Source organism: Charadrius vociferus, unplaced genomic scaffold, assembly GCF_000708025.1.
Source record: "Charadrius vociferus isolate BGI_N301 unplaced genomic scaffold, ASM70802v2 scaffold93, whole genome shotgun sequence".
NCBI classification, from domain to species: domain Eukaryota; kingdom Metazoa; phylum Chordata; class Aves; order Charadriiformes; family Charadriidae; genus Charadrius; species Charadrius vociferus.
The window spans coordinates 1,212,064-1,239,794 of NW_009647838.1; the positions used below are offsets into that span (position 1 = coordinate 1,212,064).

The window sequence follows — 27,731 nt, forward strand, 5'->3', positions numbered from 1 at the left end:
GGGTGGCGGTCCGGCTGGTGACGGTCCTGCCAGGATGGGCAAATGCTGCTCCAAGGGGTTTTCCTGCGTTCGGTGCGAGGACGAGACGGTACTTTTGCCTCTTTTTCTCCTGGAGGGAAGGGGCAGGAAGGGTGGCCCTTACCGTGATGGAGCCTGTGCTGCTGCTTCTGGCGGTGTGTGCGCATCCCGGGGCGGCGGAGAGGGGAGCGATGCCGGACTTATTTACAGTGCGCTGAACTCCGGTTCACCAGGGACAAGTCTAGCTGTCGCTTGCACAGGCACTGCAGTGCCTTACATAATTTTATCCTGCAGTCTCAATGTAAGGGTTGAGTTTTCGTGAAGCAAGGAGGGACCAGTAGTAACAGCTGGCTTGATTTATTGCTGTGCTTTTCATACATTTTTAATAACCCCGTGGAGTACAAGTTGTAAAGGAAGCTTGCACAGAGTTTGGAAGTTTGAAGAGACATTATTCAACTTCTGGCTGTCCTAAGGTTGTACCTCTCTACAAGTCTTATGAGGAATGACCAAGGGAACTGGGGTTGTTCAGCCTGGAGAAGAGGAGGCTGAGGGGAGACCTTATCATTCTCTGCAACTACCTGAAAGGAGGTTGTAGAGAGGTGGGGGCTGACCTCTTCTCCCTGGTGACAAGTGATAGGACAAGAGGAACTGGGTTCAAGTTATGCCAGGTGACATTTAGGTTGGATATTAGGAAAAAATTTCCCACTGAAAGGGTTATCAATCATTGGAATAGGCTGCCCGGGGAGGTGGTGGATTCGCCATCCCTGGAGGTGTTTAAAAAAAGGGTAGACGTGGTATTTGGGGACATGGTTTAGAAGTGGTTTTGTCAGATTAGGTTAATGGTTGGATTTGATGATCTTAAAGGTCCCTTCCAACCTTAGCAATTCTATGATTTTATAATGATCCTCCTTTTTGACGGAGGAGTCATCCTCTGCTCTAGGATAAGTGAGACAAGGCAAAACTACATGTTTTCTTATGTCAGGGTGCATCTAAACCAAGCAAACTCCCGGGCACCAAAATGGGTCGGGTGCAGAGGTAAGTATGTAGCTACAGGTAGCAGGAGATCAGCGTGTGCGAGAGAGGTTGTGGGACATTTCTGACACATAGCTTTTCACGTTATTCTTCTGGATATTTGCCTGGATTTTAAGTATGTACAGAAGAGGGAGAGAATGAACGTATGCATTTAATTTGCTTAATAGAAAATATCTTGGCAGAAACACATGCTTGTGCAGTATATTGTGCTAGAGTTTGGCTTTTAGAAATATTCATCTACTTGGTCTGTTGAAAAGCTGATAGTCTCCCATTTACCTAAATATATTCAAATATAACTTGAGATACACTGCTAAGCAGGTTAAGAAAAAATGTATGGCTAAATATAAAACTTGTTGAAGTACAGTCAGTGGGGGATATCTAGGTGCTTGTAAACTTTAACCTAAAGAGTATTATGAGGGAGGATTACCTGATAGCCAGCGTGATTGAAACAGCAGTGTTAGAACACCTCTTTTTTGAAGGAAGACTGTAGATCATTTTGAACATCAGCTGCAGTGGGATTCGGTTATTGCTTCTACAAGTATCATCTGACATATTTATTGGTACAAGAGTATTCCCAATGTATATGCTTCTCTTTCCAATTATAATATAAGCCCTTGCCCCAGGGAACTCTGAACAAAGCACAACAGTGACTAAGCACCTTTTGCAGTCAGTCTTTTTCCTTTCTTTTTTTTTTTTTTAATATTTTCAAAGCATTTGATACAGAAAAGCTACTCTGACGGAGCATTTTTAATAACAAGTGCCACAGAGCACCTGTGTGCAGTGCATATTTTTGGGAGGTATCGTAGAGAGCTGGGAAGTGTTTGTGGAGATACTGTACCTATATTTGGACCTCAGAATATAAGCAAGCACATATGTTGGCAGGGAGGGGAGATGTTGATTTGGGGAGATAATTCCATGCTCCTGTGTTTAATTCCTAGCTGTAGTTGACTTCCTATGTGGGTCTGGGCAATTTTTTGATGTTCCTTGTCTGATCTGACCCATTTGTGCAGTGGATCTACTATTGCTTACCTATTGTTAATAAGTACCTGGAGGTTTAATTAATTAGCATTTCTAATGAAGTAGTATCTCTCGGGTAGTTTGCGGTTCTCAGAGACGCTCTAAAGCAAACCTCAACTCTGCCTCTCCATCCCACAACTATTCCTGGTCCAAAGTAAAATCTTGACCTGTCTCCTGAGGATGTCTCCTCCAGGATGTCTAGCTGTCAGCTGGAGCTCCATGCAATTAAAGCAGAGCCTTTCCGCTCTCCCAAGCCTTTGTCCCTTCTTAGTCTATCTGTACAACACCGGCATCTTGCCCATCCTCGGGCCTGTATTGTGGTATCTTTTACCAAGCTATTTTTCCAGGTCCTCACACACAGTTACATCTAAGTCTATATCTGCAGATTTTTTCTGAATCACACTGCTAAGTTTTGGCCACTGTTTTTTAAAAGGACGAATTCCTCCTTCCTTCCTACCTCTCAGTCTACCTGCCTGACTACCTGCCAGTTTTTCTGGAGCTGCTCAGATTTTGCACCAGTATAAGTCATACCTCAGTCTGTCCTCAGGGAGTTTTGAGCTGAATGGAGAATACATAAGTGCCATTTTCAGTGTCTGTTTTACTTGCTGAAATGCAGTCTGTCACTGAGCCTTTCACAGCAGAAATATCGGGAGGTCTGTATGACATATAGCTGATGACAGGAAAAAGAGTTGCTACTGTGTCTTCTATTCAACAGAGCAGTGGTTTAAGCACAGCTCAAACATATCCTTCTACCCATTCCATTCTGTTTTTCTTTCTGTCTGAGGAGATGGGACATATTCCAGACAGAAGATTTAACCATTGCGTTGCAGAGTACAGATATGAGGAAGGTTTCCTTCATCTCCATCATGAGCGTAGTTTTATTTTATGAAAATTACTTCAGTATCAGAGTCATTTCTTGGGATACAGCCAATGGAATACCTTTCTCATCAGCTTTCCAAGCAGCAATGAAATCCATCATTCATTAAAATTACCTGAAAAATAAATGCAACATTTTAATTTGTACAAAAGCCACTGTTTTGGTTTCACATTTTGGCCAAAAAAAAATTAATCCCAAATCACATAAAAGCAATTTTTTTCTCACTTGTCATTTAACCGCCACACTGAAATGCCAGATATTTGCACAATCTCCTTACAGTGTCTGTGACCTTTTCACCCACGGGAAACTGCTGTGTCATTAGTATGGTCACTGAGCCTTTTTAAACCTGAGTTGGATTTGGCCCATAGTTGGTCACCCTCAATGGCTGTACTCCAACTGGTGCCTAGCGAAGGGCGCCTACAGAGCTCCTGTGATATGCTGAGCCTGTTAGACACAAAACTCTTGGGAAGGCGACAAAGGTTCCTGCTTACTCTGTCTTCTCTTTCAAACTTTGTTGAGATAAATGTTAATGAAGATTGATTCATTCAGTGGGATATCCCATTAATTTGGCTTCCTATACATCTGTTTTAGCAGTTTTTTCCTTGCATGCTTGTGAATTTTCTAGTTACTTTGATGTTTTGACATCAGACCTATATGAATTGCAGCATTGGACCTGATAGCTTTACAGTCTCATGTCAGATCCAGTTTTGGTCTACTGTAACAATTGGTTCCCTCAGCAGTGGAGTTCCCAGTTCCCCGGCTGCACTGCTGCTGAAGTGCTGGTTATCTGCAGAGCCACATTGATGATACCGAGGAGGGGCTTTTTCGTTTTGCATTAGCATCGCGTTTACACTGGTCTCAAGAACATGTGCTGTCCAAACCTATCACGTTACGCTGACAAAGCAGGTTACAGTAACAGAAAATATCAGGGATTTTGTAAGTTCACTGGGCATCCTGGAGACCATGAGGCTGACACAATGATTAGCCAAAACTACACCTTGCCTCTCTTGCAGAAGAGGAAGATAAGGCCTCGTGCTATTGCTGCCTAAAAGAACCCTCTGAGAAAGAGGCCTTGACACTGAGGGCAGCCCTTGCACATCTGACCTCCCAGGAAACATAAATATCAGGTCCTGAAGAGCAGTCAGAAAGCTCTAACCAAAATAAAATACAATGCAAGATGTATTGGCAGGGCAGGCACGTGACAGTGAAGTTGTGAGTGAGTTGTGCCAACAGCAGCTGCTCGAGGTATCCCCAGAGGCTGCTCTAGAAACCACAGCCCCAGCGTGGTGTGAGGCAGCCAGGAGGTCCGCTGTCCTAGTGGGGTGGTGTCCATGCTGGCGCCTGAGTTATGGGATAGCATTTTTAAGCTGGTACCATGGCGATTCTCCACTTCTCTGGAGAGGGTCTCACCGCCAAGTGTCCTGAAGGGTAGGACAAAGCTTATCTAACATAAAACATAACATAAAAAAAAGAAGTCTGTAATATTTCTTATGCGGCATCAAAATTTTAACAACTTTTTTCCTGTAAGGTGTAATTTTTCTTACTTGCTTTTCACTTTCTTCATGTAAGTGGAATAGTAACAATTCCACCAAGTTCTGCTGGTCTGTAGGTGCTGGCAGTGGTTTATACGGAGCTCCCTTGCTTTAAATGGCTTTTGTTTCAAGTAGTGGGAGCTGGTAATTTGAGTGAGTGCTTCCAATTTGCAAGTCCCGTATCCAGTATATCCCTGTGTGCGTACCTTCAAGGGCACCAGTCCTGGCAATCTCTCAAGAACACTTCTTAAAATGACTCTGGTGAGTTAAACAGGCGGTAGGGGTGGATGCAGTGATGTTCTCCAAAAGGGAAGCCTTATCTCTGTAAGACTGCTGGTTTGGGAATCTGTGTGAACCCCTATGTTTTTTTAAAATACCAGGCTATATTTATCTGGACCTTTTTCTTTTTTCATAGCTTTTATATTTATTAAAAAAAAAAAAAACACAACACAAAAAAAACCGAAACCAAAACCTGATTATTATTCTGAGCCTAATGCAGTCAGTCAGGACTGTAGACTGCAGTCCTGGCACACGATGCCCTGTGCATTACTCAGCAGTGTATGGAGCTGGCTGCTCGGAGGAGCCTAGCCTTGCATGCCTGGCTTCTTCCCATAACTGAGTAAGAAAGATGCCCACATCACCTGGTTCTCCTCAGGCCCCCCAGACTCTCAAATCAACTCAGTTAATGGCTCCATTTACAGCAAAACTTGCCGGAAGGTGCCTCCCTTGGATCTGGTAGAAAGCGTCCCAGAAGGGCAGTGTGTAAAGGATTAGTTGAAAGTCCAGATTCCAATTTCCTGGTGTTACCAAAAATAAAGCTGTTGTGTTACAGCTCTTAACAGGGTTAAAAATTAGATGCAGGAAAAATAAACAGAAACATTAGGCTCTGAAATATTTTTTTTTTTCCATTTTCATTTTGGTAAGACAGAACTAATTTGCTTTCCTACCTGCTATGTGTCCTGCTGCTGAACTAATCCTATCTGTGCCCTAGAATGTTATTAGCCTTGGTTGCTTATTACTGAAAGATTTACTTTCTAGGACTCCTTCGAATTCCATTTGCTGCTACACCACCTTTTCTCTTGAATATGCTTTTTCTATAGTGTCCTTTAAAGATTCTTGATCTTTTCTAACCTAGGACTTATTTATAGTAGCCTGATCTGGTTTTCCTAATCATTGGTGATCTTGCCAGCAGGATATGTTCCTTTGTCTTCTTCCTAATGTGATTCAGGTTACATTCCAATTTAAAGTGCCCTTATGCTTGAACCCTTATGCCAAGATTTATTGTACTAAACCAAACTCCAATAGAATTTCCCGAGGCTTTTTTTTTATCAGTTTGTACAGCACTCATGAGATACCTGCTGCCAAAGGCCTTGCATTTTAGTAATAACACCTTAGCATTGTTAACCTAAATATGTTTTAATTTCCCTTTGGCCAGCTCATCTGTTTTAATTCCTTAAGTATTCAGGTTTCTTTTGAGACAGGTCAAGGAAAGGAGGTCTTGTCCTTTACAGACAATAAAATACCAGAAATAAATGTGGGAATAGGCATGAACGTCAGGCCGTTAGTGGTGTCTCTGTGGGTATGCCCACCATGCCTAGAACGGTGTAAATACATTAATCTGCTCTGCAAATTTGACTGTGTGAGCATATTACTATGTTTGGAGGTGCTTAAATGCAGGCATAAATAGACAAAAGTGTTTTAACAGAATTAATAAAATCATCTTGTACATGCAGTCCAGCCATAAATGCTACACAGATTAAACACAAAAGGATAGAAAAATACAAATGTCTTTTTAGATACACAGGAGTAAATAGAGTATTCTGTGTTGTCCTGTGCATGTGAGTGTGTGTACACGCATTCACAGAGATACAAGGTATTTGTAGCCAATGAGTTGTGGCTCCTAAGCTTGATTGAAAAACTGAATGAGTTCATTATAATCCATTCCCCCCCCGCCCCAAAAACAAAAGGTCTGAGGAATCAGTCTAATCTGCTTTACTAAATGAACATGTGAAAGTGCTTATGTGGGGTAAACCTGGGGACTATACATATTTCTCTCTCTTTTTCCTTAAACAGAATGAAAATGCCCTTGTGAAAATAAAGGAGTTAGGAGTCGAGCTTGCAAAGATCAGGGATGAAGTTGGTAAGTAGTACAAGCAAAGTGGTAACAACAGTGATTTTCTCACCTTACACAAAAGCAGTTATTCCCTGTGACCTGGTCCTGGGGAACCTGTGTACACGTGAAGTGTCTTCTGAAGCCCAGTGGCAAGGGTTTTTGTGGCTTTGAAGGGAACTGTGATTTTATCTCTTTATTGTGGAGGTGGGTCCATCACCACACACACTGGAGCTAATTGTGCATCATCTTTACTAGATAGATGGTTCTTCATAAATCCATAGCTTCTGTTCTCAAGCTATGGTCTGTCATTGCCAAGGAGAAAGCACAGCGTGATGAGAAGTGGGAAGTCGGGTCTGTTGTGGTGCATGGTGACTGCATTGCTTACGTACCTTTGCATGTTTTGCAGTTCAGCTACAAACTGAAGGACACCAGGCTGAGAACTTGCTTATTAATGACAGGTGTCTTCCTGGTTGAAAGATGGAAAAAGCAAATTTTTTTGTCTGTTCATCATTTCACAGAGAGCTTTATTGTCCCCATGGCCAAAACATACTGCAGCAATAGGAAAACAGCATTTCCACTTATTCCTTGATGCCTGCCATCATCCGTCTTCTGCATCTCCACAGCTCTCACAGAGGAGTTGTTGCCACTGGTGCATTCTTTAGGCAGGGCACATCTGAAGCTTTCCATTGAATACCCACTTCTCATCTGAAAGCCCTACCTTTCTAGTGGGTTAGGTTTGCTCATTTTCATGAGTGCTTTTGCAAGTGGTGGTGACATGGGAAGTAAAGAGAGGTACAGTGCTGGAGATAAAGAGCTCTGCTTCCATTTATACCATGTTTGTACAGCTGAAGTGACTACGAATCACTGGTGGTTTTGCCGGAGAACTTTGTAAGAGATCACTGCACTGCCTGCCCTTGCCCCTGCTCTTGTGCGTGCAGCAATAGATACCTCCTCTGCACAAAACTGAGTCCTGATGGATTAAATGGCGACAGTTTTGGTAAGAACCCCAAATCCTCTGGAAAAGCAGTCTGAGATCTCAGCTGAGCTGTCCTGCTTCAGAAGGGAGATCAGCCATGGATGTGTACGTGCTTTCTTTCTCAGAGAGGGGAAAGATGCTGTGAGATAGTCCTTTCCTCAGTGGTCCTGTGGGCATGTTTACTGGAGAGCAGCCATCACAGGCCACCTCTTACTGAGCAAGCCACCACTCTGGGACACACCGAGATGCTGAGCAGAGGCTGTTTAGTTGCTGGTGATCTGTCCTGCTTGTTGGAGGTAATCCTCTCTGTACAACCCTGAGACGTAACATGCCCAGGTAGAAGGACTCCCAGTAGGGATGGACAAAAGATGAACGTGTGCAGGCATTACACTCCGGCAGGATGTGAAAAAATTCATCAGTAGCACAAATGTATGTATCCATACATATGGAAGGTGAATGTGCATGTTTTTTAATGTAAGTCAAAAATTGCTGGACAGTCTGTTTTCCTTTGGAAGGAAATTATACAATTAAATTTTGTGAAACAACCAGTGGTTTAAATCTGTAGATAAGGTGAAATGGCAAATGCCAGGGGCATGAGAGTGGTTCTGCTGTCTCTAAAGCAGTGCAAGCTGGGGCTCTCGGTGCTGCTGGAGACGTGAAGCCCACCTGTGCTATAGGAGGGTTATTTTGGTCTCACCATCAGATGAATCTGTATGTTGTACAATATTGTATGTATTCTGCCAAGCTTTATGCGAATAAAGAATGGAACAGTCATTTATTTGACAACAGCGATCATAGGTGATTCTATGAAGAAATATAGGGAAAATATCTCAGTCACTTTGATAGGCAGTGTCTCAGTAATTCAAAAATAACCAGTCCAGTTAAATAGCAAGGGTGTTGGTCAGAAATTCCTGATTTCTCATGTGTAAATTCACCATGTCACACTCACTGATGCAAATGCCTGGATGAATCAGTAAACCAAAGCTGGACTAGCCAGGGTTGATACAGGCAGTGTGTTCAACATTTAGTGGTTTAGGCAATAGCTCTAATTCAGAATTATGATTTAGGGGCTGAATGTGCTTGGTTTTGAAAGCCCACAGTCTTTGTTAGCTTCAACAAAAACTGCAGGATTCTGCTATATGAAGCAATGAAATGGCAAGATATAATCCACTGTTCAAAAAAAAAAATCAGAATATATTTTTAAGGAAATCTCTTTTGGTAAAAAAAACCACCGCTGAAGCAATAGCAGTGATGGAGGATGTGTAAAACAGCCTAGGGAGACTTGCATCCTTCTGGAAGCCAGGCAAAATAGTCAGGTTCAGCTAAAACTGTCCACCTTTGCCCCAGCACTCCTCTGAAGTATCGTGCCTCGTCTGAAAGCAACTTGCAGTGAAATAGGAAAGTGCTTCTCCTTTCCCAGCCCTGAGGAGGAATGTGGCCTCTATAAACGCTGAGGGACTTGATATTTTACGCAATAAGATTTGCTCATGTATTTTTCTAGAAATACTAAGGCTAGAAAAACACGACAAGCAATCGCTCTACACTCAAGACACCCATCTTTATAAATTATAAATGTAAGCACTTTTCAACGGCAACACTGAGACTCCTGGAACAAAGAGGGTTTGAACACCAGCTGTTTCCCTTCAAACTAATGGGAATTGAATGTCAGAATTACCTGCTCCTTTGCTGTCAGACAAATGACACGTGAAGTGAGTTGAGAGGAGGTATAGAGATGCATAAAAACCTAGGTGAATGGAATACGATCAGATGTCAAGTTTAAAATTTGTATTATCTGTGTTTGTGAGAATTTGAAAGCCAAACCCTGTGTGCCTCCTCCTCCTGGAAATGCCTCTCAGCCAGAGGACCCTTAACCTGAGTGAAGTGGCTGTGATTTGTCTGCAGTGAAGGGTCAGGAGGAAGCACAGAGTTTGCATGGCGAAGAGCCCATTTCTCACGTCAGAAGCAGGCGGTCCCTGCGTGAGGCCACATGACGCCACCCCCCTGGTTCCCGCGGGAGTTACCCCCCTGAATACAGAGGTCCAGGGCTGGGGAGGCTCTGCTGCGACCCAGGCTGGGTTTGTGCGGAAGGATCAATCCATTAGTGACATCTCCCTTTCCCTCACCTTCCCAGCCCAGCCCCAAGTGGGTGTTGCTCATTTGTTGCACACCGTAAAAGCCACTGGGTGCTCGGGGAATGGGGAAGCGATGGCAGCTGCTCTCATTTAACTCAGCAGGCTGTCATCCTGGGAAATGGCGTGTTATGTCAGAGGCATTTCCAGCCTGTAAGCGGCAATTGAAATACCTACAGAGAAGGAAAAAGAAAACCAGGGTGTAGCTCTTCTCAACAGCAGCTGATAGCAGTTGTGCTCTGTTTGTCTTGTTCCATGTCAGTGATACACTTAAATAACTTTTCTTACTGATTTTTTTTTTTTTTTTCTACAAGAGGAGCTCACTTTTACAGTATCCATATCTGGATGCCCAAAAGCAAAATTCAGGCATCTGTTGTCGGGGTCCTGCTGGAGGCGATTCAGCTTGGTTCACCAGAACCACCTGCTGAAGTCACATCTGGTTAAATGCTGGCTCCAGCAAGGTGGGCTCTCCCACACTGGTTCCTGCTTCCCAGCCGGGTAAGGGAGACACAGACCTTGCATTGGGCTGCACAGGTGTCACCTTCTGCTACTCCTGTCCCAGCAGAGCCAGGCCCAAAGGTCCATCTCCTGTCTAAGAAGAGAGTTTGACAGATATTGAGCAAATATATGGTTATAGGATAGATATATATTTGAAACATGAAGAAGTTGTCTGCCCAGTGAGGCAGCTGCTTCCAGTTCACCAGTTTACAATGCCATACGGGTCTGTGCATAGCACATGCATTTTGAAAGGCAAAGGAAGAGTGGCTGATACAAGTGTTATATTCAAAAGGTGATAATTTTGGGGTCTAAATCAGAACGACGGTCTAGCAGTGCCATTGAAGACACATCTCTTCTTCCCTAATGTCGTTCTGAATGTTATGGTCAATGATGATTTTAATAACTTCATACCTGTTAGATCTTTGCAAGTGAGCCAACTTGCTCTCTTTATGTAGTTTCGCTGACCTTGTCCAACTTACATCGTCTTCAATATCTGGATTGATTGCAACCATTCTTTAGCAAAGCAAAAGGCCAAGGATACGGTGTTTGTGACACTGCTGTATGGGACCCGGGGCACAATATAGGTGAGGAACCAAATGGGGAAATAGGCTGAATATCCTTGATTTCATGGAACTGTTGGAGTTGCACCTCCTGAAGCTAGATGTAGACATGGCTGTGAATTCGGCCACTGGGTTAGTTCACAAGAGTAAAAATTTCACATCTTCTGATTGCCTTCAGTACCAGCCTTTCATTTGCACTCATTCCGTGAAGCACACAAGATACTGGTTTGAATATAAAAATACTTTAGGCAAGTGTGCATTCATGGATTCAAGAGGTCCTTGATGGAGCTGGTGTGAAAGACAGGTTTATGGGGTGAGCATATTCTAACAGCTGGAAAATGGGATGTATGAGATCCGTCTCCTTCTCCTGGTCAAGTGGTCAATCACACCTCCTGCATAACGTGCACAGGATGCGCCTTCAGAGCCCAGGCACCTTCTGCCTTCCTGGCACATCACTGGAAGTGAGGACTTAGCCAAGACTGTGGCTTGAGAGAAGGAGATAAGGAAAATCTTCTATCCCAGTTGAAAAGCTTTGTGTCAAGTGATTGTTTCACATGCTGTTCCTTATATACAAGGCAAAGTAAAAGCCCCAAAGCCTCAATTTGTGGATCCAAGACTGTGCTGGCCAGGAAGGGACATCCAGTCACCCTAAAGGTCCATGGAGTTCCCTGCTTTATTACTATTACTATTACTATTACTATTACTATTACTATTACTAGTAAGATCCCAGTTTTTCATGGGCTTTTGCATACTCTGCCAGTGCCTCTATTTAAACAAAAGTGTGTGTGTATGTGTGTGTGAGCGAGCGGGACAGAGAGAAGCAACAGTGAGAGCTTGTTGATGGCTGAGGTTCATGGTAGCCCCAGAGTCAGCGAGAACCACTGCGCTCAGCAGTGTACAAACAGATGCAATGCCACTGTTTGCTCACGAGTTGTTCAGAGCCTGACTGTACAATCTTGTCTCCACAGCCCTCAACACAGAGAGACGGAAGAAACTACAGAGCGAGAAGGAGGAGCTGGAGAGGCGCTTTGAGGAGGAGGGGAAGCAGCTTCGAAGGCGGCAGCAAGAGGAGCTGCAGGCGCTGGAGCAGCGGCTGCAGGAGGAGTACAACACCAAGAAGGAGAGCCTGCAGGAGCAGCACAGCCTGCAGCTGGAGCAAGTCAAATTGCAGCATCAGGATCAGGTCAGTCTCTGTTCCCTTTGAAGAGCAGACCGTGACAATCCTGAGTGGGTTAAGGTAGTGAAACATGTTGAACAGTCCAACATGAAGACACTGGTAACAAACTGATGACTGGAAAAATATATTCCTGGCTATCTTTACTGCTTTTCCTCCCTATTATTCCTATTGGTATTTCTACGTAGTAGCGTATTACATTGCCATGTCTTGTCTTCACATGCTTCCAGATGTTTTACAACTCAAATATTAAGACTAGCTCTGGTCCCCACGCATACTTGCTCCCCAGCCCACCTGTTGTAGTAAATTTACGTTCAACCCTTGGTTTCATATAAATTGAACAAGAATCTGCTCAACACAGGTAGGGCCAGAAGAGTCCTGCCCATCATTATTTGCAATGCTAGTTAAAGGGTGGTACAGCAAAGTGATAGGGCCCATGCGACACGTAGCCTAAACATTGAGCATGTGATACATTAAGCAGGTGATTTTGCAGCCCAGAAGGCCAACCGTATCCTGGGCTGCATCAAAAGAACTGTGGCCAGCAGGTCAAAGGAGGTGATTCTGCCCCTCTACTCCTCTCTCGTGAGACCCCACCTGGAGTACTGCATCCAGCTCTGGAGTCCTTGACATAAGAAAGACATGGACCTGCTGGAGTGTGGCCAGAGGAGAGCCATGAGGATGATCCTATGAGGAGAGGCTGAGAGAGTTGGGGCTGTTCAGCCTGGAGAAGAGAAGGCTCCAGGGAGATCTTATTGTGGCCTTCCAGTACCTAAAGGGGGCCTACAGGAGAGCTGGGGAAGGACTTTTTACTAGGGCATGTAGTGACAGCACGAGGGGGAATGGATATAAACTGGAAGAGGGCAGGTTTAGATTAAACATTAGGAAGAAATTTTTCACTGTGAGGGTGGAGAGACACTGGAACAGGTTGCCCAGAGAAGTTGTTGAGGCCCCATCCCTGGAGGCGTTCAAGGCCAGGCTAGACGTGGCCCTGGGCAACCTGGTCTAAGTGGGAGGTGTCCCTGCCCATGGCAGGGGGATTGGGACTCAATGATCTTCAAGGTCCTTTCCAACCTAAACCATTCTACGATTCTATGATACACTCTGGGTTCCCTGATTTCTGCTCCACTGTTCAGTCTAATCTCTTAGATTGTACATCCCAAGTGTTTCTCCCTGCTTTGCTTTCTATGTGTAGGTAGGAATACTCTCACATGCAGCCACTCTAGTCTTATTTTTAATGGCTGGAGTGAACAAACACTCACCTATGGGCACCTCTCACATGGTGGCAGAACATCCTGTTCTGGATGATGGTAATAATGCCCTTACCTTGCCTTTTCTCATTTTGTATTCAGCGAGCAACAGATACAGTTCTGATTTTTCCAGCACTAACCCATTGCCCAGCACCACAGTTCGTGAGGGCTTTTCTCATGTGGTTATCTGCCGCACTCGGGTGCTCTCTACAATCTGTGCCATCGGGCTTCGACATGCCTCAGCCCCTGCTGCCACAGATGTCTGATGCAGCGCAAGGACCAGTTATCTGTAAACATGAGCCCAGCCAACAGACCCCCTCTTTGCCAGCATCGTTCTTTCCAACCTGGGGATTTCGGCAATGCCCAGGGCAGCTGGAAGTGGCGGAGGTGAATTTTTCACTCTCTGAGGCAGTGTAAATTGGCAGCAACAGTGCAGTGCAAATGTGGTCTGTGAGACGGATGGATGTAACCAAAGATCGAGGAGAAGGTTTTATGTCTGCACGCTCTGTATCCCAGGGTATCTCCAGCATGCATTTTCGGGATGCTTCCTGAAGCAGGAGCCTGTGGCCGAGGCTCTGGAGCTGCTGTTCCCCCCTGCTCGTGCCTGGGATGTGAGCTGACAGCAGGCACTGCGGTGGGGTGCGGAGCACAGACATGCCCCGTGCAGTTCCCAAGGATGATGACAGCGCTAGCTGTGGGCTCAGAAGCAAACCAGCCCCATCAGTAGAGCCTGAGCTTGAGCTAATTTAGATCATTTAAGAGGTAAAGGCTGGTGCAGCACTGTGTGGCCGTAGCTTACCTCCCGGAGCCAGGGAAAGGGGCTAACCTGCACTGAGCACAAACACAGCATAGCAGAGATGGCAGCCCGCTGTCCTTAAGGTTAACTGTTTGTAAAAAGGGAAATGACACCATTTACTGCCTGTACTTGATGTACTGTAAAACACTCCTGGGATGGGAAGGCAAATACAAACCAAGTTGGTGACAGTTTTATGTCGCTCATGTCACAGCTGCCTGGTGTTAGATTTATTGTGTAACACCAGTGGTGTGCCGGGGCTGGGCACAGCGTGGTCCTTGCTGGCATGTGGGTCAGACAGCCGTGTCAGACACATGGCGGCCCAGCTTGTGCCCCAGAGTGCTTGCTGCCCTGGGGACAATTTGGTTGATTTTTCAGTGGGTGAGAGGGTGTTGAAGAACTCTTGCTGGATTTTACCTATTTTAATTGCTGTGGCTGCTAGTTGTTACTGATTTGCAGGCTTGTAACATGCAATACAAAGGCTTTATCTGACTGGGTTGGTTTGTCCCGAACAAACTACCTTTTTCTGTTAGTGCATTGATTTTCAAAGGTGCTGCCAAATAGGTTTTTGTGTTCTAAACCAGATTTTTCAAAATCTTCCCCTGTAAATGCTCACAGATAAGCCATGTCTTTTGGTTCTGATTTCAGTTTATGCGAGATGGTTTTCTTGCAATGCCCCTCAAATTTTCTGCTTTGCATTCTGATATGAAGGAGGGGTAGTGTTCCCAAAAGCCTTGGCTTTTTTTTTTCCTTTCACTGTGTCAGTGTGTCAGTTTGCCTAGTGGAAGATATTAGCTCTAGCTGCAAGCCTTGCCTCTTCTGGATCGCCAGGCTTTAGCATTTGTGAAGCAATTTGTTCTGCAAGTTAATTTTTTGCTGAGATAGCTTATCTCTGTTACTCTTTGAAGTGTTTCTGCAAGCTTCCAGGACCACAAGAACAGATGGTGGCTTTTTTTTCCCCTCAAATTGATCAGTGCAAGAAAGGGTAGGACTTGACTAGAAGTATACTTATTTTTCTCATGTTCTCATCTACTGTGATTCTATTCATCACCACCCAGAAACAATGGAAACACATCTTTCCCTCTGTCGGGCAAATAGTTCTCTCTCCTCCAGCCATTTGGTTTGCTCCAGAGCTCTTTGTTCCCTGAATTACTGAAGATAACACATTTTTCTCCACTGCTTTGAAAGTGCTGCTGTGACCCTAGTATCTCAGAGTTCAAGCCCATCTTTTCAATCTGTGATTCCTTTAGCATCTCATGATGAGTTTTAGCAGGTTTTCCCTTTGAATTCCTACTCCGCCATGCACCCAATCCCGCGCCAAGTGCTCTTGGATTAGAGGAGGCTGTCAGGCCAGGTTGGCAAGCTGCTCACCAGCAATGTTTCTTGGCCAAGGAGAAGGAGAACTTTTTTAGTCTAGTAACCAAGGTGCATAAGGAATAAGGATCCCTAAGAGCTGCTAACCCAAAGGGTTTCTCATCCTCTGGTTCTTCCTTCCCCTGCTCGGAAGAAGAGGAGAAGTGCCCGGCTCAGAGCATGCCAGAACAAGCAAACCTGCTCGAGGGATTGGTCTCGTTCAGCTCTGACACTGCTGTGCTGGCACTGGTCCCAACCAGCGTTAGACCAGAGGCACCTAACCCATGAGCTAAAGAGCTCTTACACTGGGTCTGAGAAAAGCCTTGACCTTGAGCTGTCCGTCTGTGCCGGGTAATTTTGAGCTTGTGTTCATGAAGGCAATAACAGTAGCAAAATCCTCTTCACTGTGGATCTGCAGGTATTTCTGTATCCACCCATCTAATTTGCAAGTTAGTCATCCCACTTCATGGTTTCTAGTCACAACTCAGTCTTCCGCACTGTATTGCTGCAGTCACCTTTTACTTTTGCACAAAATAGCTGTTGTTTCTTTGGGTACACAGCTGTCACATTTTGGAGGCTCATCTGTCTCTGAGGAGGTGAGGCAGCTCTTTCAGCGTAGCAGAGCATGAGAGCCAAAATCCTCACAAACCAGTCATGTATGCCAATGCATCCCAAGATTTCTCGTATCTCCTTGCATAGTAAAGACTGTGATCCTGGCTTGCCACTGTTTCTCACGTAAGCTGCTGAGATCGAGCTGTTTTGTCCACCAACTTACTGAACTTCTACCACTAGAGCTTCTTCCTGATTTTACTTTATTAAACCTTAAAAATCCGACCTGAGCTTCATTTTTAGCCAGAAATAACCATGACAGTCATTGAGTTGATCAAGCCTTTAGAGTAAGTTAGTGGCAAAGCTGGAATCAATATCCAAGAGATCCAATTCCCAGTGCGAAGTAGACTATCTGCTATGAAAAACTGCAGACAGGAGTTCACACAGGAAGATTAAAGAGTCATGTGGGATGTGGATATGACACATACAGAAAATGGAAAAATCCCTGGAGACCATTTGGAACATATTTAATTGGCTTTATAGATAAATAACCTGCCAAGGATGGTGGCGGCAAAAGGAGACCCCTTCACCTTCTGAAGGCATTGGAGTTGAGTGTAATCATTCCTATGGGGTGCTGCTCAGCTGAGAAGCAATTAGAGTACGAATAAAGACTTAAGCAAGGGCGAGATAAAGAACATGGCAATGCTCATGAGGTTTCAGCACACAGACATCATATACAAGGACACTGTGCTCTGGGAAAAGTCAAGTGTAGTCCCTATCCCATTAGTAGCCCACTGAGTCACCTAGCCCCCCTTTCCCTGCTCTTTCATGCAGTATATCAGCAGGCTGAGTCCCCGTTGTTTTGCAAACAGTTCTTCACCACTGAGTTGTCTCCCACATTATTGTGAAAATGAGTTTGGATAACTTTAAGTTCCATGTTAAATGCCTGTCTCTTATTCTAAGATTGCGCTTTCTCCAATACAGTTGGAAATTTTGCTTCTGTTGGATAATCTAACATATATGTTTGACAGTTAGATGCAGTGAAACGTTTATTCCAGTCAAGACATGCTCAGCCATTTCTACTACTATATAACATAACAGTGAGCAAAAAAGCTGTTTGAAGTCAAGTCACTTTGCAATGAACAGCTGTTTCACTGTAAAAGTGAAATAGTTTGATCCTCTGAATTGCCAGATATCACAAAGAATGTGTTAAATGTAGGGAATAAGATCACTGTGATTACAAAACACAGAAAAGCAAGTCAATGCATTGCATTCAGAAACTGCTCTGGACCATTGACTTAACCTCGATCACAACTTTTCACTGCATTTTCTTTAATGATGCGTATCAAACCGCCATCATTAGGGATCTCGCTTTGCCTTTAGCCAAGTCCAGCAACAAGCGATGTACTGAAGGAGTCCCAAACCCATCGGGTGCACAGGAATGCAGGCTGCCCCACAGCCCTCTCCCAGCTGCATCCCCTGCTCCCGTGACGGCTATGTGCCGTGCGGTGCAGTTTGTTGAGCGGTCTGCAGTAGCAGGACCTCTTTCTGGCCTCAGTGTGACAGCAGGAAAAGGTTTTGTGGCTTCACTGTCATCTTGGTTACTTCCACACCAACCTGCAAACTCTTGTGTCTGCAGTCACAGAATCACAGAGTGATCAGGGTTGGAAGGGACCTCTGGAGATCATCTAGTCCACCCCCCTGCCAGAGCAGGGTCACCTACAGCAGGTTGCACAGGACGGTGTCCAGGCGGGTTTTGAATGTCTCCGGAGTGGGAGACTCCACCACCTCTCTGGGCAGCCTGTTCCAGTGCTCTGCCACCCTCAAAGGAAAGAAGTTCCTCCTCATGTTAAGATGGAAATGAAATGAAAAAGGTGCTGTCATATCTTTCATCGTCTTATTGGATGGGGACTCAAAATACACAATTCAAGAGGCTATAGGAATTTGGGTATTAAGGACTGTGTAGGATACTCTTTTTCAAGTAGAAGTGTGGTAGATTGCAATTCATTTTACATATCCGCTGATAATAATGTCAATGTTTCTCTAGAAATAAATATTTTACAACTGTGAATAATTCATAGGCACTTTCCATGGAAGTTAATTCACGATCTTACAATAAAAATCATTGCAGCAAAGTGTTGTGAAGACAAAAGCCAGGATGGCTCAGAACTGTGCGTGTTTATCTGACCATCAGAGGGAGTTGGGTCATTAAGATAATGTAGATTAATGTCATGTTGAGATTTCTGAACATTTTATAAATGGCTTCTTTGCTTAAGGGCTTTTTGGCCTTTCGCTTTCTTATGTACCTCTTTTATCACCATTAAGATAAAAGAACAAAAATACTATCAGCAGCGACTACACACTATCCCTGAAGGCGTCAACATGCCTGTTTCGTAATGAATAAAACTGGCTCAGGTGCTGGAAGTGTCACGCTCAGTCGATGCCTTTAGTGTTTCCAGATTACTGGAGTTCTTTAGCAGTGGTTTGTCAGTGTGCGACAGCGTGTCTAATCATGTGTCCGTGTCTCTCTCCGTTTGTTGTCGTTGGAACAGGTGGAAGATATCACAGCTTCACACGAAGCTGCGATGTTACAGTTGGAAAATAACCACATAGTTGCTATTACAGTACTACAGGATGAGAATGACTGGAAGATTCAAGGTAAGCCAAAGACAAATCAATGGCTACAGAACGATTCCAGAGCAGGAATTAGTGCTGTAGTGAGATTGTGTAAGCCTGGATTTTCTTCCTCCAGAGCAGATGATACAGAAAATTTGTGTTGGTCTAGTGCTTTCACCAGGTACATGCTAGGGGTGAGGGAGAGCTGTGTGCACTGTGTACAGCGTCTAACTTGGACCTGAGACTATCTGAGGGGTCTTTGGGCCAAAGATAAGGCTTTCTCCATGGGTTGCTGCATATAGAGTCCAAATTCCACCTCACTTCACACAGACTTTTCTCAAGAGCCTAATCCTTAGGTGCTCAGGAGGCCAGAGCTCATTGAACATCTCTGAATTTAGGTGCTTAAATGCCTACACTGCTTCTTAAAAACAAGACTCATCATTTTCAGTAGCAAAAGTCTGGCCATGCTGAGCAGACCAAAGCCACACGCTGCTGCAAATCTGCACCTCAGCACTGTTATCTTTATTTTACGTTATGGCTTTTCCATGGGATTTGATGCTGCAGAAAGAGCCGTTTCCTCCCTACCAGTTCAGTATCTAAATAGATGTCTTTGTATATGCTTTAGCTGACATTTAACAGTTATCTGTACAATCTCCCTCTTTTTTTTTTTTTTTTTTACACGTAAGCATGAAGGTCTAATTTTTAAATAGCTCTAGCAGCTTTTCCCACAGCTTTCCCCATACCAAACCATATTGCTTAGCTCTGCACTGTGTCAATTAGAGACATAGTCCAGAACATAGCTTGGGCTGAGAACAGTCTGTTCCCCTCTCCTGTAGGCAGAGATGGTATCTAGCATACGATATTTTAATTAACATACACAATTTTGAAAATAATAATAAAAAAGCTGTTCCTTGCTTGAGGATATGCTTATCTGTCCGTTTTTTTGTTAGTATTTTCTGATAATAAAACTTGGCAGTGGTTTATCAAGGCTCTGGTGGCCTAAGTTTGTGCTCCCTGCTCCTAGAGTGGGTATGAAATGCCCTCCTGTGCATGGAAAAGGCATTGCAGCAGCTGCACTGTAGTGTGTGTCACCGGAACAATAATATTACTGCTGTCATTGTGGCTAATCAGCAATAGTTAGAGGGCAAAACCCCAATAGTGTGTGGCACCGGAACAATAATATTATTACTGCTGTCATTGTGGCTAGTCAGCAATAGTTAGAGGGCAAAACCCCATTGGGCTGGCGGTAAAGACAGAAAAAATAGTGTTCATATACTAAAAAGGTACATGCTGCTACTGTACTGAATGACAGTTTGATGCCATTGGTTTAGAGATTAAAATGTATTCCATTTTGGATATTAAACTTTTGGCTATTAAGTCCAGGGTGAGTTGTTCCAGTAGTGAAACCTTTAATCATGTAATATAAATAGAGGATTTTTTTTCTCTTTGGGCTCGGTCAGTCTCAGTAATGGAATAAACCTCACAGGTCATCTGCCATAGCTCCTGGAAAGGCACTGTCTTTTGCGTTTTTGCACCTCTCTATCTCCCCAAAGAAACTGCAACCCAAGCTTTTAAATATATTTCATTTAAAACTCTTTGATTTGGGGATGCTCACTCCAAACTGATAAATGACCCGTTGTCAGACTGACCCTTTTCAGATCAGAGCCCCTGAAAGCTGGGAAATCTGAGCAGTTCTGAAAAAAACAGAATCTGTTCAGGTAGAAATAGAGTTACCTGCAACCAGTGAAAGATCAGGAAATCCTGAGCCTCAAAAAAATTTGCCTAGAGTCATGGAGTATATTACTGCCAGTTTCCTACTCAATCTCCATGCCCTAAAGCTGCATCCCGAATTGCTCTTGGCTCACGATGTCTGTGCTCTTGGACTTCACCTAGCAATGTCATCTCTGTGTATCTTCCCCAGAACTGAATACTGCTCACAAACTGGAAAAGGCGCAATTAGAAGAGAATTTTGAAAAACTACGGCTGTCACTCCAGGTTAGCAGCTTCGTTATTTCGCACCCCTGTAACGACGTTGCAGAGCAGCTGATGGGTCAGCCCCAGCCCCGCGTCCAGCTGCCAGCGCACCAGGTTGTTGCTTCTTACCAGCTATAGCACCGCTTGTCCTCTGCCTGTCCAAACTGGGATCTAACAGCAAAGGTGCCCCTTCAGGTTTTTCCCTTGGCTGGTTCAGCAAAATACTAACTACCTAAAAGAGAAGAGAGGGCAAAGGGAGGAAAAGGCACCTGGATAAAGCAAAGAAATGTCCTTTTGACCCTGCTGGCTGCCGGTCCAGCACAAGGAGCAAAGTCGAGCTCTTCCCTGCAGGGTGGGGAGAGCTCCAGCACCTTCCCTGGCTGTGAGCATCACCTTGTCTACATGGTACCCTCCAGCAGGTGCCCCTGGGGCTCACAAATGCTCGCTTCTCCCTGCCTGGCCCTGTGCCTGTGCTACTCTTTCCCACTGCCTGAAGGTGGGAGAGCCGGTCGTGCGGTGCTCCATTCCCATGGAAGGGCAATGCGGTCCCTGATGAGGGATGCCCCAGGGCTGGCACTGCTGTGCAGCCAGGCTGTGGCTGGCCAGGATCAGCCCTGCACATCACATCTCCCACATTCCACTATTTAACACGAAGGTCAAGATCATCTTGGCTTTTTCAGTCGTTCTAATAACTCCGGGCTGTTCTCACTCTCTAGATGAAGAAATCCCAAGGAGTGGAGGGCAGAAACATGCCCCTGTGATTCATGCGAAGTTTGAAAATCTTGTGTGAACAAGTAAAGATGCCACAGCAAATAATGCAAGCTTTGTTTGATTTCTTAGGCAGAGATGAATTACAATTTTTAACCCTCCTGACTAGCACATTCTGTTGCACAGAGCAACTGCCAGTCCCTTCCTCATGCGGCTGTGACAGTTCGAGGCATGTCGGCAGTTTTGCAATAAGCACTGCTGTAATGTTACAGCCAAGAAATTTCATGTATGAAAGATAAGAATACCAATTTCACAGCAACTGTGGCTTTTAAAGCTGTTGTATGTAGAGAGGTAAAAGGAATCCCTTTGATGGTAACAGAAATATGGTTGATTAAAATAACGTGTTGTTCCTGTGTATAGCTCTGAGATGAAATGATGATCATTTAAAGTCCACACCACTGACTTGCTTGTTACCATGCTAGAAACCTAGAAAGGTGAAGGCAGCAAGGATGGGGTACCTACCGCCTCATTCAGACTCTAGGGACAACATAAATGATCTCTTTCATGCCTGTGATATAAATGCCAGCTCTCTTAGGGAAGGACCTGCTCATTCTCATCCAACCCAAGGTGATGGGGTGATTTAGCATCAAAGACATTTCATGAACTAGGGCCAGCCAGTGTCAGCCAGCCACAGGCATTGTAGGGATTTCAGGATTCCCCGAGGCACTGGGTTATCAAAAACCCCACTCAAGTGGCCTTACATAAAAAATCCCACCTTGCAGGGGTTTCTAAGCCTCGTTCAGCTCCCCTGGTGGTTTCACAGTGCAGATTGACTTATATGAATGTAAGAAGGGTGATAACATGGTTGATGTGTCTCCCCTCCAGGACCAGATAGACACCCTCACCTTCCAGAACCAATCTCTTAAGGCCAAAGCAGACAGATTTGAAGAGGCTCTGAAGAAAAACACCGAGGAACAATTGAAGGTAGATGGCAAATATAACTATGCAGTCATCAAGATACATGTTTCTAAGTATGACTCACATCACGCGATTCAGTGGATGGCAATGGGTTCCTTACCCCAGGGACTGGGGGGCAGATCCCAACCAAAACTCCGAATCTTGAGCACTGATGAGGAGTCAGAAATCTTAGCCTAGGTCCATCATTTTCTGATTTTACTTCTTTTCCTTTATTCTTTCACCCAGCATTTGTAGCTGTTTCCAAGACATTTCATTAACTCCGTCTAGTATGTCCTTACTGCTGTCAATTCTTCTTTCCCTTCTTCCTTTCTTTCTCTTTACTTTTTGTCTTGTCACATTCAGGTTTCTTTTTTGGTGCCTTCTGAACCAACTTCTTTGATGTCCTCTGTATTCCCTCATTTTTTTCTGGATTTGCAGGGGACAGTCCTGTCATATGAAATTATTATTCAACTGCCGTCTATTGGGGCCATGCTGTTTATTTACAGTGTGTGAGTAAACACACACTGTAATTATTTATCTGAAATGAAATAACCCTGAAACGACCCTCCAAAAAGCTTTTTCTTTTAACTTGGGGCATTTCGTTGTGTTCACAACACAACCCCCTGGGCAGCTGTATCAACATGACAGAGGGGACAGAATGAAAATAGTGGGGTGAGCAAGGGGCTCAGTGACTTTAGGTGAGAGAACTCCTTAGGAAAGGAGCGCAAATGTCTGAAACAGGTTTGGCCATGGGAAACAGGTACTATCAGTCCCTTTCCACCTCCTCCGCAGTATTTAATTTACATGAAAGGACAAATTCTGCTGTGTCACAGTGATGTTAATGCCAAGTACCACCAGGCAGTTCACTGGGAAAAATCCAGAACAGCTTAAGTCAACAACAGTATTTCATCAGTATAATTCAGAGCACATCTTTTGCCCATGGGTTGAATGCTAGTATCCCCTACATCTGATGTTCTTGAGTAGAGTAGGAACTTTTTCCCACCAGATCCCACCAGTGGCTTTGTTAACAGCCGCTGTGATGCAGTGGTGCAGGCAAGGCAGAGCACTGTAGTTTTCACCTCCACCCGCCTTGTCCTGTTTCCTCAGCTTCATGTTTGTACTTTTCCCAAGCCAAAATCCCTGCACAATCATAAAACACCTCATGCGGTTCCCAAGACAGGAGTAGGAATGAGGTTGCTGAACAACCCGGCATCTCATTCTTCTATCCATGAGGCTGGCCAAAAGGAAGGTACCATTGGCTATCCAGCCAAAGGGATGGTCTCAGAGAGAACATCAGGGTTCAGGTGGGCTGCAGAGGCCCAGGTGGAGGTGGTTTTCACATCACTGAGACTCCAGAACCACTGGGTGCGTTGAGGAAACTATCTTATGGCTGAAGATGCATTTATGGCTGACAGATACCCAAATCACTGATATATTTCCTAGATTGTACGAGCTCCATATCTGCACTTAGAAGAAGATCTGAAGAGCTTAAAACATGTTCTGGAAATGAAGAACCATCAGATTCACCAACAGGAGAAGATGATTATGGAGCTAGAAAAACAGGTAAGTTGTCATTTTTCCTCCAGAGGAAATTTCACAAAGTTAGTAAAAGAAAAGTTTGGTTACAGCAAATTAACTTAAAAGAGATGAGAAAACACATGATGTTGAGGCAAGGCACAGTATAAGAGGTTCATAAATGGCTATATATTGTCAACCTACATAGCTGCTTCTACTATACCATGTCTCAGGTTTTCACTCAGAAATGGGATCTTTTCCCATCCCTTCAGCACCCATGATACCCTTGATTTCTCCTCCGCATCCGTTGATCTGTATTGCTTTTTCATGCAATTCCTGCTCATCTTGTTACGTTAGACGGTGAGACAAGTGGTGTAGGAAGAATGGAAGAAGGGGAACCTTGTAGTAGTCCAGGGCTTCATTTTGTACACCAGTCTGCGCCATACATCCCTACAGGATTCAGGTAACCATTTAGGGCTGGAGAAGGCAAGTGGAGGAAGATGGAGCCGTGTGTGTCTTGCTGCTGCTTGTGCAGGCATTTAGGGAGCTCCCAGCTGTGAGTATGACTTAGCAATATTCAGCAAGCCGTCCCTAGCAAGGCGTATGCTAAGAAAAGTCTCTCCAACCCTAAAGTAATGCTTTTCTGCAGCCTATGCTGTTTTCTCATCCTTTGCTTGTGGCGGTCCCTAACGAAGAACTCTCCAGTTCACCATCAATTACATTTTTTTGTTGGAAAGGGGATTGATTTCGTAAGGCATAACCTACAGTGACAGTAAACGTACAATGTGGTGACAGGATGAGGCACTGCCTCAGCTGGGGAGCCAGAACAGCTGGTTCAGCACGGCATTCAGCAAGATTTGTTTCCATTTACGGGGAAATTTGAGATCTCTGATGATTATTTTGCTGAACAGATGCTTGAGTAAGTGGAAGTAGAGAAAAGTGCCTCTTTACAACTGAGGCTTGTTAACTGTGCTCCTTCCAACACGCTGCTCCTGGAGCAAAGCCAGCAACTGAAAACATGCACTGTAGTGTTATATTGAAAAAAAAAAAATAATCCCAAACAACAGCCTACATAGTTCCTGGTCATTTAGCTGCTTTTGCTAATTAACCACATATGAGCACACGGTCCTGTTCCTGCCCTGTATTACATTAAAACACTGGGTCTATTGTGGTCCAAAGACACAACTGCTTTCTCTTTAAAGAGCTACGTTTCTAGGTGCCAGAACATCTACAGGGCATCTTCAAATGCCCTGAAAGATGGGGTGCCTCATAAGGGAGCAGCAGGGCTTTTCAAATATGGGGTCAGGCTTGGCTCCTTGTCTACTGAATGGGAGTCTGGAAATGAAGGTGGCAGGAGAGGGGTGGTATAGGGTGAGGGTTTCAGTGGAGAGAGGGAAGGAGGTACGCAGATCTTCTGCCATGCTTCATGCTGGCATAGCTGCTACTTATTGAAACTATTGGGAAAGCAAAAAGGGTACCTGTGATGGTGATTACTCTCTCAGAGCATTTCAAAACAGGGCCAGAATCCTTATTCTGCTCTAACAAATTATACTGGGCTAGGCCAGAATATCTGAAAATCAGGAGTATGCTTTATGTTTACCTGCATAGACTGGAAACCACTGCATAAAACTGATGCCCCCACCATAAAGTGTGAGTTATTGCAAACTCCAGTGCACAATATTTTGGTTCTTTATAAAAGGTTGGGAAATTCAATAACTGAGCTCACACAGAGATAAGGTTACCCCGTGATATCTTGTTTTCTTCCAAAAGTGTTGAATTCAGCAAAAGTCAAACTGCTGGAAAACCAAGAACTAAGGTGATAAAGTGTGTCAAATTCAAAACTTGGGAAAAACAGGGCACCTGAGGCTGCGGTACACACCTATAAACATCTTACTGGTGTTTTAATACACTGCTATTGACATCCTCAAACTCTGTCCTCGAACTGTCCTGAGTAAAAGCTACCTATGCTTGGGATCGGATTCATTTGATTTAACTGTAGCTTAAGGTTAAATGTGTAGATTAAGCCTGTCATTTAAGCCCACACTGCCAGCAGTGGAGACAAGTGTCTCCAAAGGGCAGCCCACCTCTTGTGAATGCAGTAGCAGTCTAATGCTGCTCCTGGGCATAATCTGCTCTGGTGAGTAACTCTTTCCTCCCCATAACCAGGGAATCATAATCCTAGAGGTTGGACACCAGATGTTTATGTCTGATGAGGTTAGTTGAGCTGGATGATGCACGTCATACCACCTGGCACTCCTCCTTCATCTCTAGACTGACCACTCACACCACAGTGAGTGGCATCCCCATGCTTCCCAAGTGCCACCAGCTCCCTGTCCACAACAATGGCTGGTAACGCTGGCTGCTGAAGGATGGAAGTTGTCAGGGCACCACTGAGGAAGATGTTTTGTTTACGCTGGACAAGACTAAGACCCTCCTTTTCCTCAGTTAGAAGTAAGGGCTGGTTCAGCTCTGCCTCCGGCCAGTGCTCTGCTGATGACCCCACTTACTTCACCAGTATGGTGTGGTGTGAGTCAGAACTCTCAGTCTCAGCTGCAGTCAAGATGACCACCTCCATCTAGCTTCAAATTTTAGCATTTGCTCTAGGGACAAATAAAGACAACAAATCCTCTTGCATCAGGTGTTGGGCTTTCTTCAGACTTCACAAACCTTCTTTTGTTGCAGGTTGAAAAAAATTTCAAACTGGAAGAAAAAATCACCATGCTGCAACAGCAGAACGAAGAACTCAGAGCCAGAATTGAGCAAAATACTGTCATAACAAGGTTTGTGCTGATATTTGCAATCCGTCTGTGCTTGAAAGGAGACTGCAGATCTTAACTGCCCAAGGATGACGCTTATTTCAGAAGGGGAAAATCTTATTTCCTCCTGAAAGTGTATCAGTGTCCTCATCTGCTTGTTTTATTAAAAAATCCTTTTTATATCAGGGTTTGCTTACTTTAGCGTAAGGAGGGCCACATATCTCTCTGTGTGTTTCCATGATTTTGACATGCTGCTGAGAGCGAAGTTGCCAGTGGCTTCTGATGTTGGCGTCAGTGCCCTGAGACCCGTTAGTCAGTGGGTAACAAAGATGGGAAATGGGGCAATTTCAGCAGAGTCATCATAATAATGCCCCTTCCATCACCACCCAGGCAGGGTTATCCTCTGGTGGGTTTTCTTCATCTGCACTGTCTGTTTGCACCTTTGTCACAACCTGATAAGGGTGACAAGGCTCCTTGTGTTAGGTAGTACAGAAATAGAGAAGGGTAGGACAGTGTCTGTCCCAGGGATTTTATAGCCTGCTTTAAGGCAAGAGACTGCAGCTGGACCCAGGCAGAAGGGGTACGGGGGGGGAGATGCTAGAGCTGAACTTGTCCCAACACACTGGCTGTCATGGTTGCCAGAAATCATGCCATTGGCCTAAAATGCAATTTGATTTTTAGCTGACTTTTTAAAGCGTCAGCGTCTCCTCTCTGATTTAATTTTAGTTTTTGTCTTTCTAGTGTCTCCTCTATTAATGATTCAGCCTTTAAAAAAAAAAAATAAATTGTCTCTTGCATGCAGATATTTTAAAAAGGCAGCATTGCTTGTGCTAACATTCAGGTTGGGGTGAGAATTACGTTTCATCTCACCTGAGTGTAAATAACTGTAACACACATGTCACTGTCTGAGGTGGGTATCTACAGCCTTTCTGTGCTTGGGGAGGAAAACCAGGAATTTTTAAGGTCTGGTTCACCAGGCCAGTTTGAGACACCTGCTTTTGGGCTGGATGAATTGCGGTGTGGAAGTGGCAGTCTCTCTCCACGCCTGTGACAGCAGCCAGGGTGCCTGGTTTGGTGCTTGGCGTCACTGCGCTGCAGCTCCCTGCCTCTGGCGGGGCGAACAGCACCCTCCGCTCCCTGGCTGCAGCACTTCGCTTCTTGCCTGTCACAGAATCACACAGAATCACAGAATGGAACGGACCTCTGGAGATCATCTAGTCCAACCCCCCCGCCAGAGCAGGGTCACCTACAGCAGTTGCATAGGATCCCATCCAGGTGGGTTTGGAATATCTCCAGAGAAGGAGTGTCCCCACCCCTCTGGGCAGCCTGTGCCAGGG

The 27,731-nt window shown here is 44.7% G+C and overlaps 1 protein-coding gene across 1 annotated transcript in view; it reads left to right on the forward strand.

Annotated features, from left to right (window-relative positions):
- The window catches only part of MTUS2 (microtubule associated tumor suppressor candidate 2), a 196,775-nt gene that overhangs the window by 165,112 nt on the left and 3,932 nt on the right, over positions 1-27,731 (forward strand). The window contains exons 7-13 of the mRNA XM_009882832.1: positions 6,550-6,616; positions 11,721-11,935; positions 18,421-18,526; positions 20,406-20,479; positions 22,052-22,150; positions 23,567-23,686; positions 26,321-26,418. Coding sequence (XP_009881134.1) covers positions 6,550-6,616; positions 11,721-11,935; positions 18,421-18,526; positions 20,406-20,479; positions 22,052-22,150; positions 23,567-23,686; positions 26,321-26,418 — 779 coding nt within the window. The remainder of the gene's footprint in view (positions 1-6,549; positions 6,617-11,720; positions 11,936-18,420; positions 18,527-20,405; positions 20,480-22,051; positions 22,151-23,566; positions 23,687-26,320; positions 26,419-27,731) is intronic.